The 16,434-nt window shown below is 42.7% G+C and overlaps 1 protein-coding gene across 1 annotated transcript in view; it reads right to left on the bottom strand.

The window, feature by feature from the left end:
- Positions 1-16,434, bottom strand: part of LOC145393978 (uncharacterized) — a 136,142-nt gene that overhangs the window by 27,444 nt on the left and 92,264 nt on the right. Inside the window, exons 6-10 of the mRNA XM_080267953.1 lie at positions 15,829-15,912; positions 13,227-13,300; positions 6,289-6,394; positions 5,072-5,489; positions 4,782-4,990 (exon numbers count right to left, since the gene is read on the bottom strand). Coding sequence (XP_080124079.1) covers positions 4,782-4,990; positions 5,072-5,489; positions 6,289-6,394; positions 13,227-13,300; positions 15,829-15,912 — 891 coding nt within the window. The remainder of the gene's footprint in view (positions 1-4,781; positions 4,991-5,071; positions 5,490-6,288; positions 6,395-13,226; positions 13,301-15,828; positions 15,913-16,434) is intronic.

Genomic DNA, 16,434 nt, shown 5'->3' with positions numbered 1-16,434 from the left:
ATACAAGCATAAACAACTGAAAGACGATTCGGTCATTCCTGCAAATGTGTCTCCGTGATACGTTACTTTTTTTAAGAAAAAAAAAAAAAAACATGGTTTTGGTCATTTTACCAGTTTATTTGAAAAAAAAAAAAAAGTTTTCTATCTCCACCAGTAGTCCCCCCTGTGAGCACGTGACGAATGAGCAAGCGTCATGTTATCACAATTTCCCTCTAATATAACATTAAAGGCAGAATTTCATATATTTAATTGCCAAAGATGTTGCCAAAAAACACAGTGTTACGACGGAAAATCTTTTTTAAGTTTGATTTTGTAACTGAGGTATTCACTTTTTACAGCCAAACACTCCCTTGGAAAACTCGAGGGTCCAGGGGGCTCCTACGTCTTTATGGGCGGGTTTTCAGTTGGTAAGAAAGTGTATTAAATGAATGTATCACGTGCAGAAAGAATTTCAACTCTACTTCACATGGGAGTCAAGTTATTGGCTTCTGTCTGGCATGACGGTCAGGGTCTGGCCGGGCCGGGTCGGGCCGGGAAGCTCATTTCCAGACTCGCTGGTGATCATCTCCCAGGGCCTCCAAACTGGGAAAGGCTTTGAAGATCACAGAACATGAGCATTTATTGTGTGTGTGTGTGTGTGTGTGTGTGTGTGTGTGTGTGTGTGTGTGGAGATAGACGAACAGGCAGAAAATGAGCCGCGAATAGTTCAAATAGGAGAAAACATGCAAATGGATTTTTCTTTTGGGAAGATATAACACTACCGCCTCTTTTTAGACCTTCTTTACGCCAAGAGACAGAAAAATAGAAAGATAAGTAAGACATATAAATGTACAGGTTGATGGAGTTTTCAGTGTTTCTTGCCTGGCATGTGTGTGTGATGATTTGTTTGTACTGTAAGACTCAGACGGCAGCCTCTTAACACATTTAATACGATGATATATATATATATATATATATATATATATATATATATATATATATATATATATATATAATTTATAAGTATACAAGGGTGAGACAGGAGGGTGGAAGGGTTGTTGATAGAGCTTTGATGGACTATGTGGTTGTGTCTAGGAATGTAATAGGAAGATTGTTGGATGTGAGAGTTCTGAGAGGGGAGGGTGGAGGTATGTCTGACCACTACCTGGTGGAGGGAAAGTTAAGAGTAGGTAAGAGATGGGTGAGAGCTAGGAGAGTTAGGTGTGGCAGGGAGGTTTTGAAAGTGAGTGAGTTGGATAAAAGAGAGAAAAAGATAGAGTATCAGGAGAAATTGAAAGATGAGTGGAACGCAGTGAAAGATCGGGAAAATGGCAGTGTGGAGGAGGAATGGCAGTTATTTAAGAGTGCTGTGGTGGGGCATGCAGAAGAGGTGTGTGGTGTGAGACGTGTGGGTGGTGGTGTAAGAAAAGGAAGTGAATGGTGGTGCGAGGAAGTAAGTATGGCTGTGGCTGAGAAGAGACGTGCATATGAAGTGTGGCTGCAGAGGAAGGATGAGATGTCATATGAGAGGTATAAGGAAAAGAGGAATAAGGCGAGAAGGGCTGTGCGTGATGCTAAAGTGGCAGCAGATGAGAGGTGGGGTAGGCGGCTGACAGAGAATTTTCAACAGAATAAGAAAATGTTTTGGAAGGAGGTGAAAAGGGTGCGAAAGGGAGAGTCTGGGAAGGAAGAACGAGTAAAAGCAGAGGATGGAAGGATGTTAATTGAGATGGATGCAGTAAGGAAGAGATGGGCAGAGTATTTTGAAAGATTATTAAATGTAGAGAAGGAAAGGGTGGCTGAGCTTGTGGCGGATGGAAGGGTGCAAGGAATAAATGTGTTGGGAGAGTTGAATGATTCTTTGATCACGAAGGAGGAAGTGCAGAAGGCAGTAAAGGAGATGAAAACGGGGAAAGCTGCAGGTATGGATGGGTGTGCTGTGGAATGCCTGAAGGGTGGTGGAGTGACTATTGTTGACTGGTTAGTAAGATTGTTGAATGTGTGCTTTGTGAAAGGTATGGTGCCAGTTGACTGGGCAAGTGCTTGTGTGGTCCCGTTGTATAAAGGCAAGGGTGATAAGTATGAATGTACTAGCTTTAGGGGTATAAGTCTGTTGAGTGTTGTAGGTAAGGTGTATGGTAGAGTGTTAATAATGAGAGTTAGAGAGGGTACAGAGGGAGTGATTGGTGATGAGCAGTGTGGCTTTAGGAGAGGGAGGGGATGCGTGGATCAGGTGTTTGCGGTGAGACAAGTGTGTGAAAAGTATTTAGCGAAAGGCAAGGATGTGTTTTGGGCATTTATGGATTTAGAGAAAGCGTACGATAGAACTGATAGGGAGGCTTTGTGGACTGTTTTAAGATTGTATGGACTTGATGGTAGGTTATTAAAAGGAGTGAAAAGTTTTTGTGTAAATAGTAGAGCGTATGTAAGAGTGGGAAATGCTGTGAGTGATTGGTTTCCTGTGAGAGTGGGGCTGCGACAGGGATGTGTGATGTCGCCTTGGTTGTTTAATATATACATGGATGGTGTTGTAAGGGAGGTGAATGCAAGAGTTTTAGGTGGAGGTCTGAGTCTGGTGAATGTTGATGGTGGAGAGTGGAATCTGAAGCAGCTGCTGTTTGCAGATGATACTGCACTGGTGGCTGATTCAGAGGAGAGATTGAGACAGTTGGTAGAGGAGTTTGGAAGGGTGTGTGAAAAGAGGAAATTGAAAGTAAATGAGAATAAGAGTAAAATGATGAAGTGTACGAGGTTGGTAGATGGTAGGGGGATGAATATAGTTTTGAATGGCGAGTTGCTTGAGGAGGTAGAGTGTTTTAAATATCTAGGGTCACATGTTGCGGTGGATGGAAGAATAGATGCAGAAGTGAAGTTTAGAATAAATGAAGTAGGAAAGGTGCTGGGAGGAATGAAAAAAGTGTTTAGATGTCATTCGCTTAGAATGGATGTAAAGAGAAGGCTGTATGAGGGTGTTGTGGTACCGACTGCATTGCATGGGGCTGAAACATGGAATATGGGTGTAGCAGAGAGGAAAAGTTTGAATGTAATGGAGATGAGGTGTCTGAGGAGTATGTGTGGAGTGACGCGTATGGATCGAGTGCGGAATGATGAAGTGCGAAGGAGAACTGGAGTTGTTCGGGAGATGGCTGGTAGAGTTGAGCAGAGGGTGTTGCGATGGTTTGGGCATGTGGAGAGAATGGATAATGAGCGATTGGTGAAAAAGATAACTAGATCTGATGTGAGAGGTGTAAGGCTGAGAGGAAGATCACACATAGGATGGATGGACAGTGTGAAGAGAGCGCTGAATGCGAGAGGGATGTCTGTTGAGCAAGGAAGAGTGGCTGTGCGTGACAGAAATGGGTGGAGAGAAATTGTGAATGAATAAGTGATGACGCAGCCCTGAGGGGATATTCTCCCGCATTTGGTCTGATCAGCTATTTCAGGTCAGGTGCGGGTAAGGGGATGAGTCTGTTATGATGTGGCAGGGGTAAACAAGTTCTGCTGTCAGGCCCTGCTGCAGATGTCACTGATTGCATTGCGCAGTTGACCCTTGTGCAGTGTGGTGCGGTGAGGATTTGTCCGTTCTCCCCTTTGGGGCTAAGATGCGAATGAATGTGTTTGAATGGATGAGTAAATGGCGAGTGTGTCGTCCTGTCTCGGCTACCTCCCTTTCCTTGGGGGAAGCAGCCTAGGTATATAGATAGATAGATAGTTAGGTTAACTTAGATGAGGAGAAGGGAATAACACATTTCCGCCATAACACTTAGGTATAAGAACTTTCAGTTAAGTTTGATAATGTAATAGTCTAGTTCACAAAAATGTTGACCCTGTAGTGTTTACTACTGAGGACTTTTTTCAGGGAAATGTGTTCTATAAAGTTAGGAGAGCCAAATCAGCTTGGCTGCCGCTTGTGCAGCATTGAGCATTTATCAGAATTCAAAATGACGGCTGCTGCAATCTTGAATGTTCAACTTTTGACCTTGATGACATAGAGGGTCGTGTAATACCATTTTTAAGGGGTTTAGAGGGAGGGGAGTTGATTTCTAGAGTTGTTAGGATACGTGTCAGAGTCAACGTCAAATCAGAGGTAAAAGGTCAAATTTGACCATAAATAAGAAAAGACCGAATTTATGTCGTTCATTGTCTTCTCGTGGTTCAGTGGTTCAAAAATAACTTCCTCATTTCAGAGCACAATAATCCAGCGTAAGCATCATCCCAGCATCAGTCCTGAAGCACCTCAGACCATTGCAGTCATCATGGCTGCTGGAGAGGGAAAGTGCCTCTTCAAACTATAGCTGTGCAGAAGTTCAGCACTACAAGGAAAGTAAAACGCGATGAACTGTACGCAACTCTGTCAGGAAGTGATATTGTAGCTCACAAATCATGTTACTAGAACTATACATCGAGGAGTAGAAACAATGAACAGCGAAAAGGGGATAAATTCTCCAAGCCAAACCTGCATACGAGTAGATCATTCAAACCTGTTAGGCGACATGAGAGCACTACCCCTCCCAGCAAAGCAGTTACCCAGGTGGGGAGCAAACACTCGACATCGGGGTCCCGAGTCAAGTGCTCTACCAGTGAGTTACCGTGCCCCTCTCCCAATGACCTGAGAAAGTGAAGTCTAAGCTAGTTGACATTGGTGTTTCCAAAAGGATGCTGAAGGCCTAATGTAGTGACATTGATTTCAAGCAAGACTGTCTGTTGTGTGGGAAAGAGTGTAAGCCAAAAGACAGTAAGAACCCAAACAGGTGGGTGCAGGTCAGACAGTATACAACTGTAGACAGGGGTAGTTCTATCACGTTCAAGCAACGGTTGGAGAACCTCTGTGACGAGAGACCCGACCAGTGGGCTAATGAGGTAATGGCTAGACTCTGTGGGGTCATTGATCTGCATGCTGTTGACAGAGAGTACCACGTCCCCTGTTGCAGTAGGTTCTGTGTTCCCGTGACCCGCCTCTCCATCATGGCACCTGTGGAAGAGGGGCTGAGGTCCATCGTCTTGACGATTGCTGAGAATGCGACAGAGACGTATACGGCATAGGAGATGTAATCCATGTACCTCGTTGCCTCAGGCACTGTAATCCATGTACCTCGCTGCCTCAGGCACTGTGTCAAGAAGACAGTTCATGTCCAGCATCACAACCGAAATCGGCAACAAGCTGTTCATGCTCCACATCGAGGGCTGCGACAGTATAGTTGGATTTGAGGCCAACCTGGACAGTTTATCAAAATTGTCAAGATAAGCAAGACCAAGGGCAATGAAGAAGAACTGGAGAAGCTGGTGAGGAAGATCCAGTGGGAGGTCATGGTGATACCTAGGCCTGGGGACTACGATATCAGTGCCTATGCTCATCAAGGTCAACTTGCTTATCTTGACAATATTGATAAACTGTCCTATGTTGGCTTTAAATCCAACTACACCGACACAGCCCTCGATGTGAAGCACGAGCAGCTTGTTGCCAAAGCATGTTGTGATGCTGGATGTGAACTGTCTTCTTGACACAGTGCCTGAGGCAACGAGGTACATGGATTACAGCTCCTATGCCGTATACGTCACTGTCGCGTTCTCAGCAATCGTCAAGATGACGGACCTCAGCGCCTCTTACACAGGTGCCACGATGGAGGGGCGGGTCACGGGAACACGGAACCTACTGCAACAGGGGACATGGTCCTGTCCGTCTACAGCATGCAGATCAATGACCCCACTGAGTCTGGCCATTACCCCATTAGCCCACTGGTCCTGTCTCTCATCATAAAGGTTCTCCAACCGCTGCTTTAATGTGATAGCACTACCCCTGTCTACAGTTGTACACTGTCTGACCTGCACCCACCTGTGTGGGTTCTTACTCTCTTTTGGCTTACACTCTTTCCCACACAACAGACAGTCTTGCTTGAAATCAATGTTACTACATTCGATCTTGAACAACCTTTTGAAAACACCATTGTCAATCAGGGTAGACTTTCTCTTTCTCTGTTCATTGGGAGGGCGGGGGGCAGGGTAGCTCAGGGTTAGAGCACTTGACTCCAGACCTCAAGGTTGAGAGTTCATGTTCCACCAGTGTAGCTGCCCTGCTGGGAGAGGTAGCTCTCCCCTGTCACCTAGCAAGGCTGTATAATCTATCCAGGTCTAGCTAAGTGAATTTATTCCCTTTTCTCTGTTCATTGTTTCTACTCCTCGATGTATAGCTAAGGTAACTATCACTTCCTGACAGAGTTGTGTACAGTTCATCGATTTTCACTTTGCTTGTAGCGACGATCTTCTGCACGGCCACGATCTTGAATGTCTATAACTCTCCCTTGGCGCTACGTGGTCTGAAGAGACACTTCTCCTCTCCAGCAGCCATGAAGACTGTGATGGCCTGGGGTGCCACAGGACTGATGCTGGGATGCTGATCACGCTGGTTCGTCGCACTCTGGAACGAGGAAAAATGTTGTAAACCAAATGAAAATAACTGACGACATATTCGTTCAATAAAGGTGATTCTTCTGATTTATGGTCATATTTGACCTTTGGCTTCTGATCTGACCTTGACTTTGACTCCGTATCCAAAAAAAAAAAAAGTAACTCCATAAATGGGCTCCCTGCTCTCTAAAGCCTCTATATAATGGTATTACACGACCCTCTATGTCATCGGCATCAGAAGTTGGACTATCAAGATGGTGGCGGCCGCCATCTTGAATTCTGAGAAATACTGAACGTTGCACAAGTGCCAACCAAGCTAATTTGGCTCTCCTAACTATATAGAACACATCTCCGTAAAAAAAAGTTCACAGTAGTTAACATTGTAGGGTCTCATAAAGGAATTCCAAAGGTGGCAACTCGACTATTAGGTACTGAACTTCAGTAGAATCACTTCTTCCGTCGGAGTTCAGAAGCTTGAGCTAAATTTTGTAATGTTGGGTTTGTTAGGTCAGAGTAGGTTGGGTAGCAGTAGTGGCAACACTGCCTGCACCAGGTGGACTAGGCCTGCCCTAAACTGACCCTTCCAGGCAGGTCAGGTCAGGGCAGGGACACCACCTGAATAAAAACGAGCCACGACGCTACCTCCTGGGTGGTTTGGAAACGCGTCCACACACACACACACACACACACACACACACACACACACACACACAGTTCTTATCCTTTCCCTTTCCTCTACACTTCTGTCATCGCTTCTTCTACATACGAGTACGCTGTCATCCTGGTGGTAGCTGGTGGCAGTCATCGTCCACTCACTTGATGTAGCATTGCTTAATTCTTCCCTCACCTTCACAGTTCTGTTTTTGTATCTGCTCTCCTCTCTCCCTACTTCTTCCTTCATTTTTTTTATCTCCTGGGGATGGGAAGAAAGAATACTTCCCTGCCTGTCGTAGGAGGCGACTAAAAGAAGCCTCTTTGTTTCCAGTATTTTTCTCCTTACTGTACTCTCTTTCTCTTCTGCCCCATCTCTCTTCTTGATATTTCCTTGTTTCTTCCAGCCTTCATTTTCCCTCAACTCCTATCAGGTTATATATTTGGTTTTATAACATGGATAGTTTAAGGACCTCCCATTGACACTGACCCTTCCTCCGCTCCTCCCTATGCTTTAGCGCTAAACCGTTTCATCACTAAACTGCTTCATCACGAAAACCACTTCAACGCCAGGCTTAGTGCCATACCAGTATTGCCCATTTATGGCTTTGTGCTGGTTACTGATTAGTCCCTCCTTCCTTCCTTCCTTCCTATCTTTTTCTTTAACTCCTTTCCACTTCAAGTGCCTCTACACTGAGTGACAAGTCTAATGGTTTCCTGTAACTCAGAAAACCATTGACAATGCTGAGTGTTAGCCATATAACCAGATCATGGTATGTGGTGGAGCCAGCTATAGTGCCCCTGTTAACTACTGTAGGTGTAGAGACACAAAAGCGGCATCCGGCCGGGAATCAAACCTCCATACTTTTAGCCACGCCTTGCCTCAGCAATGCACTGTCAACACACAAGGGAACATCGGCTGACTGCATGGAACGGCCATCTAGGGGCGGTTGCTTGCCATTTGTCGATGGGTCTATTGAGCTAGACAGACTGGGGTTGATGAACAACAACAACAACAAGTCTGTCATGCACTCATCATTAGCTACAGTACTTTCACCTTACGCTGAACCAATCTTGCAATATCATCCCCCTCCCCTTCACAAACACCGTCTCACACCTCACGTCTCATCAATACTAGAATGCCAACCTTTGCTCTTACTCTATCATTCATCCCAGACGTTTTTCCCTTGCATCTCAAAGCACCTTTTCTCATTCCTTTCACCTTGTCTCTCTCTGCTTTGTTATATCAATTTTCATTTAAAACACACTTCAGTTATCTCAGCCTAATTAACCGGTAACACTTACTTCACCAATTACACAGAAACACCCCCGCGAATAGCATTATACCAGTCCTGAATTAGTCTAGTCCATCATGCATTCAATATGGACGGTGAGTATTAGTGTCAGAGTGGTGCGTAAGGCACGTAGGGGCCGGATGGGCCATAAGGAACAGGTTATTAAGTTTATGCCTGTTGTTTTGCACAGCAAATAAAGATAATATCCCAATTATTATTACATCCACACTCATTCAGACACGGCAATCTGAGCCTCATTCTCATTTTCTTACGCTCACTCCAGAACCAGGCCCCATTCACCACCTTTTTTGTCGCCTTTTATAACATGTAGGAAATGTGTAGTATTATTTTCCTCCATAACCAGGGAAAAGTTTTTCGGTGTTTTAAAGACGTGTATACTGTGGTGGTCTGTGTCTACACTAAATACACTGTATAACTGTGTTTATCCCCTGCCTGAAGGTACTGAATGAGTTGAATGAGTACTTATTACTGGTTCCTTTCACTACCATGGTGTTACTTCCTAAGAATGACGGCAGCCAACCAGATGTAATTGAATACACCAGAGGGACTGCAGTTATTTTTCTTTGTAAAATTTGCAAGAAAGCCTGGACGAGCAACCTTGGTCAATGAAGTGAAAATCTGCAGTGGCTGTACCTTTGTCCTAAAGCAAAGATGACTGTAGTGAGTGCAAAGAATCAAGTAATACGTCTGCTGAGTGTTAACTATAAGCTTTGTGGAAAGGTGGTGATGAGTAGGTTATGACAGACATCACAGCTCCTGGTGAGTGAGAATGAAGAGGCTGGTACTGTGTAATATTCGTCAATATTATTTTATACGTCCAGCTTTTGGCATAGGAATAACAGCCAGTTCCATAAGGCTCAACAGTCTTTCTACGTACCATATACCTCCCCATATCACCACTTCGGCGCTAACAGCCACTATCCATATTGAATACATGAAAGGACTGTATCATACAGGTATGGTGTATTGGTATGGGGAAGGGGTGCTTTTACGACATGTCGGTGAATCATATGATAGATCAGTTAAGTCTGATTGAACGAAATTCTAAATTTTACATTAATCCCTGCCCCAGCCGGGAATCGATCTCGTGCCCATTAGGGCAGCAGACCACCTCTCTAACGACTCGGCCCCCACCTTCTCCTCTTGCCGGAGACAATGTTCTAGGCGGCCACTGAGTTATTATTTGTATATTTTATAGAGCTGGACGGGGTCACTGGTACTTAACACAGGAAGATGTTTTTCTGTGTATTGCACCTTAAATCCAGTGACGTCTTTCTTAGTTCATTCTTGCCTCAGTTTGGCGATTTTTTCTTGGTACAAAATACCTCTCGTACTGAAGACGTAAATGAAGGCTATGTTTCCCTCCCTACTTTTAGAAAGCTCTATCGAGCTGAATAAAATTACTTGTTGGCAACAAGTGTATAAATAAACATCACAGTACTGATAGGGTTAAGGAAACGAAGTAATGAAATTATACAATAGTGACAGAGCATTTGTAAGAGTGTCTGGGTTTAGAATAACTATGGGAGTGATACAAGGGTGTGTGATGCCTCTGCGCAGTTGTTCTGTGTTTATATGAATTGGATTATTGAAGAGGTCGTAGCGAATGAGGTAAAAGGGAGTTAAAGAATAAAGAACAGCGAAAGACGAATCATATTGGATTTCAGGTATGCAGATGATGTTTCAATATTAGTTTATACTGATGTGGTTATTGTATATACCGGTTCAAAATTTGGCTGCAGATTGAACTAATGATTCCGGACAGTAAAAGTGATGCATCATTCTTTCTACAATCACAGAATCCTTCTAGTTTCTCTCAGTGTTCACTTGTGTGCAGTTCTGTATCTAAAGTAAGAATACCTTATGATGAACTTTCTTTCTTCACACAAGTTCTTCAGTCGACTTCTGTTATCGTTTGCTCTGGCACATCAGCAAGACCTTTTACATCATTCGCAGGACCTGGACCAACTCTTTTATTCATATCATTAATCACAATCACTGTAATGGTTCTGGGCACATATTCCATCATTCACTACTGGTGGCAATAATTCACATCTTCCTTCACACCTCTGTCAGCACTGAGTGCAAATGCATTAATCAGAACCACCTCTACCGCCTCACATTTAATGTTGACACATATGTAGGTTTGACGTGACACATTAATTACTGCACAATAATCTCCAACACTAATCATCAACGTTGGGTCTGGTTAGTACTTGGATGGGTGACCGCCTGGGAACACCAGATGCTGTTGGCATCCCTACGTCAAGTGGGGTTGGTGGAGGATTAGTGCCCCTCCCTGTAAAACAATTAACTCTAAGCCCTTGGCCACCCCATTTGGGATACATGGCGTCTGGCAATGGATGGATGGATGGACTAATCATCAACAACATGAACGCTCATACTTGATTGTCTAAAAGTCTCACACCATTCATTGATTTGGTTTCACCTTATTGTCATTAACTTTTTTTTAATACAATAGAAAATTGTGCTGAAATCATATAAAGAAAAGCTTCTCACAGCCATTGCCTATTAGCAGCTGAACTCCAAAGGGACCTTGAGGTCAAGGTCACTGATCTTGTGCATGTCATTTTAAGTCATCATAGTCTGTAAGTCCAACAAGTTTGGTGGCTTTAATGCTTCATGTTAGATGTCATCCGGAATAACTGGAAAAATCTCAGTTTTTGGTCGTGGACGACCTCGGAGGATATTCATCCGATTAAGATCATATTCCTTTCGGACCTGCTCCCTGGCAATTGCCACATGCTGTATAAATTTCTGCTTTCAGGCTTGAGTCGTTCCTGAGACAGTCAACGATTTGCTTCCTATGTTCCGGATACTACCCGGAGATCCGGTTAACATTCTTCCTTCCAATTTTGCCAGATGAAGCGGCCAGCTGGGGGACTCAGCTGACAAGTTTGAAGGTTATAGGCCAAATAGCCTCCATGTACTAGCCATTTACTTTTTAAGAAGAAATAATCACGATAATAAGAATATTGACAAAAACAATAAAACTGCCCACAGGGTTGTGGAAAGTTTTAATATTATTTTCTTTCTTTTTACGTATGGTGGAAAGATTGCTCTCTCTCTCTCTCTCTCTCTCTCTGTAGAAACTTGCAAATCACCCTGTTGGTGGAGCTTGGTGGGCAGATGGGTGGGATGGGGGTGGATTGGTGGTTGGGTGGGTGGGGTGGGCAGGGATTTAGGGGCGGGTGGGGTATATCAGTGGCTGGGCGGGTGGGAAGGATGGGTGGTGGATGGGCGAGATGGAGTGGTAGATGTGGATGGGTAGGGTGGGTGGATGTGTATTTTCTCCGAAGAAAAGGCAGGAGACGGGCATATGCTGCAAACTGTAGTTTTCAGCAAACCTAGCGACTTTTACTAAAATTTTGGTAATCGTGAAACATGTTTGTATAGGACATTGGACCTTACTTATGGTGGTACCATTCTTAAATGGCGGTTTGGGTGGGGCACGAACCTCTGTACAGTGTTGCCACGTTTTCCATACCCGCGATGCCTCTCTCTCTCTCTCTCTCTCTCTCTCTCCTGGCTGGAGATGTGCGTCACCCTAGGAAATTTTGTTTCTTTTATGTGTCTTATAAACTTGTGCTTTCATTTATTTTGTTTTTTATTATATTATTGTTTTACATATGGCACCAGATGACCTCGGTGTTGCGGCGCCTTGATTTATTTTCATTGAATCATTCTCACCCTCCTTCCTTCCCTCCCTTCATCTTTCCCTCAGCTTGACAATGCACTCAACACTGCCCCTGGCCTGCCTTCTCTCTCTCTCTCTCTCTCTCTCTCTCTCTCTCTCTTTTTCCTGGGGGGAGATGTGCGTCACCCTTGGGAATTTTGTTTCTTTTATGAGTGACTTAAAAACTTGTGCTTTCATTTCTTTATTTTGTTTTTATTGTATCTAATTATATTTAAAAATATTATTGTTTTACATATGGCGTCAGATGACCTCACTATTGTGGCGCCATGATTGGTTTTCATTCAATCACTCTCTCCCTCCTTCGTTCCCTCCCTTCCTCCATCTCTCACTCAGCTGCACTCAACACTGCCCCTGGTCTGCTTCCCTCCCCTCTCTCTCTCTCTCTCTCTCTCTCTCTCTCTCGTCTGTGGTATTTTAGGATACATTTTGGTTATTTTCTTTTACGTTATAATGTACATATTGTAAATTTGACTTTATTTCCACACCACCCAGGAGGTAAAAGTCTTGGCGCGTCTTTTTTAAGAGGTGTCCCCAAACAGGCCTAGGATAGAAGCTCTGGCCAGGTGGGACTGGGTGTGTCTGAGTGTTGCCGCTCACATATATCAGAGTCGTTCACATAGCGGGTATGGAACACGTGGCAACACTGTACAGAGGTTCGTACCCCACCAAAACCGCTACTTAAGAATGGTACCACCTTAGTGACAAAACTTCTTATGTTACCGTTTAATTGGATGAACGAGGTTTAGTGAATATAGCTGCATTAACCCCTACGGTCCGAGGATGTCTTTTCCTTATATATTTGCTATCACCTGATAAGTTTTTACATTTTATTAATCTCTTCACTACACACATTCTCTCTCTCTCTCTCTCTCTCTCTCTCTCTCTCTCTCTCTCTCTCTCTCTCACTCTCTCTCGCTGCTTGAGGTGTTAAAGGCAGATCCTTTGCCACAGTCATTCTTAACGCCATCCAGCACACACTGCAGTTATTTATGGAGTTCAATTATGAGTCGTCGCTGCAACACACCTTCTAATCCCAGCGCCATAGCATAGGAAGAGTTTGGCCAACTCTGTTTCAGACCTCACCTCGCGCAGTCACCTGTGATTGGTCGAGAACCGGTCACGTGACATTTGGGCGCCATATTGCATCCTTACCTCACCTCCTCATTTCCCTGACTGCCATAAGAAAGCACAGAGATCAAGGGGGACGCTACACTTTCCATGGCCATATCACCTGCAATATTGACCACGAGATAGTATACTGTGCAGCCTGGCGATGTTCCAACCGCACAGGTATGAGTAAGGTACTGCACAGGTTTCCTAGAGATCCCAGAAGCAGAAAAGAATGGGAAATTAAAGTCCGCCTAAATGACCGAACACCACACAACAATTCCTATTTGTGCTCTATGTGTAAATCTGTTCTCATTCTCTCTAATCTTTTTGTCCATCGGTCTGTGTATCCGACTCTTAAGATTCCTATCCGTTCTAACTATTGCTGTAGACTGAGACGTACTAAACTAATTAGATAGGCTGATAGTTACTTATTTGTTTTCCGTTCGTTTTTATGTAAACTAAGGAATATATGTATATATATATATATATATATGTATATATATATATATATATATATATATATATGGCATTAGGAAGAAATAGCTGAGGAGATTATTCACTGTAAGGCTTCATATCTACGCAAAAAAAAAAAAAAAAAAAAAAAAATCGCAAAAATAAGGCTCAACGCAACAAGTCTGAAGGTGAATTAGGAAGCAAAAGCATGACTATAAGATTTGCTGTAAAGAAGTATAAGTAAAAAGGCTTCAGCGTACACTACTTTAAAGCTGTAGGTTATGTATGTCCTGTATATAAATATTTTTACTCCGTATATACAGTAGATAAGTGTTATAATAATGTATACATGATGCGGTGAGAAAGAAAATGAAAAAATTCAAGGACATAGCAGCTTTTGTACAGGATTTTCAAGCTAAAGCAATGTTATTCATACTTGTTGTTCGGCGGGTATATGTGAGGCCTTGGTTAGGTTTTCATTTTCTTTCCTCCTGTTATTATACATAAAAAACGTTCTATCATAAGCATCAGCCATACATGTAGGCCTATTTGTGTGTATTTATGTATGTATATATATATATATTAATATACAGTGTACCCTTGACAGATAGATAGATAGATAGATGGATAGATATATACATGTATATTTATATATATATAAAAGACCTGTACCGAAATAAAAGGCTAGGGAGTTGATATTTGTACTTTTAGTAATTTCATAAGCCCGGTCGGTGACATTAGATGCAAGATGGCGCCCAGTACAGTGATTGGCCAAACTCTTCCTATTCCATGGTGCTGTCTAATCCCACCCCAGGACGCAGGCAAGTCATAGCCAAAGTTTCACACTGAACCAACACTTGTTATTGGCAGTTCAGAACATTTCCTAACTTCACCAGCATCAGTGCCATTGGCAACTGTTCCCCGTGTAGTCTAACAAAAGGTCGTATTGAAAGTGGATTTGGAATTTCCTAACACCTTTTCCTTTGTGATTTACTCTGGATACTACTCATCAATAGCCTTTTAATTATAAAAATGCACGCTATATCAGTTTTTAAACGATATAAAAAGCATGCAATAGAAAGTCGAGTTTAAACGTACTAAATAACTCGAAGAAAAGAAGGCGGTATGAAACCTCTAAAGCCATTTAAAATACGACTCAAGACCTCAAACTACGACCTTAAGCCAATTCACCAAGATGAAGTAATTGTTATTTAAATGTTACTACTTTCAAGTGATTTAATTCAATTTAGGAGAGAGACTTTTTGAACCTCTTCAAAGCAAGAGTACCTTCCAAACTTCAATTAAAATAATTAAGGTGGAAACAAGAATTAATGAAAGGTGTGTAATTTGACTGAAAATTGAACATGGGCTCTTCCAATCTATGAATTTCCTCCAGCCGGGAGAGAGGAAAAGCGAGTGTAACCGGTGAAGTTATACGATCACAATGAACTCTTCTTGAAACGTTTGAAGAATGGGAAAGTGGCAAGTGTTAATGAGGTAAATACTGAAATGATGAACTGCAGCAGAATGACAGGGCCGTTCTGTTTACTGAAAGATATTTCAAGTTTGGAAGGCTGTAAATGCTGAATATTAAAAAGATATAAAAAATAATAGTGCAATGAACTGTCTATAAGAAGTATGTAATAAATCATCGATAAACGGGGATGTAGTGTGCCCATATAAGTAGAGCTGGCGTTCATGTATTGTGCAATGAATAGGTCTTGAGTCGGTCTCCGCGTGTATTCACTCATTATGCCCTTAATCGTACAAGTGATAACCTCATGTTACCGCAAAAAGCACTTACTATCAAATGAGTTCATTCTCTGTTTGAGGGTGCTGTTTGGTGTTCGTGTCTCACGGTCATAAAGTACGACAGAGAGCATTACAGCATTGAAAAATATAATAATAACATTAATAAGAATCATTCATTTACACAGATTTTGACATCATAGCTTCTGGTACATACATACTTAATACACACTCTATTTATTCACAGGATGTCACTACATACTGGATATCATTGTAGTGTTATATATATATATATATATATATATATATATATATATATATATATATATATATATATATATATATATATAGAGTGCGTGTGCTTATATAGATTGGTAGTAAATACAGATGTGTGTGTGTGTGTGTGTGTGTGTGTGTGTGTGTGTGTGTGTGTGTGTGATCACATGCCGTATCCTCCCGTCACCTCAATGCAGGCCCCCACCATGTAGCTGCTCCGCTCGCTTAGCAGGAACGCCACCACTTCAGCCACTTCTGTATTGGGGGGAAAAATAAGTAAAATTAATTAAGAAAAAGAAACAGTCTAACATTTTCGAAATTGATCATATTTATTAAGGTCGTTCAGTCTGTCCATTACCAACAACTGAAAGTAGGGACCTGGATGTAAATCACGGTTGCGTGTCGTGTTTTGGGGTAATGTTTGTGTGCTTTCCTTCCCAGTCACACTTGTATGTGTTTGTGATTGTCCCTCGCCACAAACTACAGTCCGTGCATGGTGGGTTAAGCCCCGGCATTTGTTCCTTCAGCTGCAAATCACTTTCTTGCCAACGATTTCTTCCCCTGTCCCCCTCCTTCCTACCGAACAGGTAGTTATGTGGTAGGACTACATATTATAATTGCAAATCATAATAGATAGATAGATAAATAGATAGATAGACAGCCCTCTGCGAGCCTGGGAAAAGGAAATGAGGTTTGCAAGTTACACTGAGGAAAGCTGACGACAGCGGCCAGTAAGGAGATGATGCAGTTAGCTGTCAGCAGTCCTCTCGTGAACAA

Source organism: Coenobita brevimanus, chromosome 26 (genome assembly GCF_032717465.1).
Source record: "Coenobita brevimanus isolate Jiangsu-jjx chromosome 26, ASM3271746v2, whole genome shotgun sequence".
Classification (NCBI taxonomy): domain Eukaryota; kingdom Metazoa; phylum Arthropoda; class Malacostraca; order Decapoda; family Coenobitidae; genus Coenobita; species Coenobita brevimanus.
The sequence above is the reverse complement of the archived record's forward strand: the minus strand, read 5'-3'. Positions and strand labels throughout refer to the sequence as shown.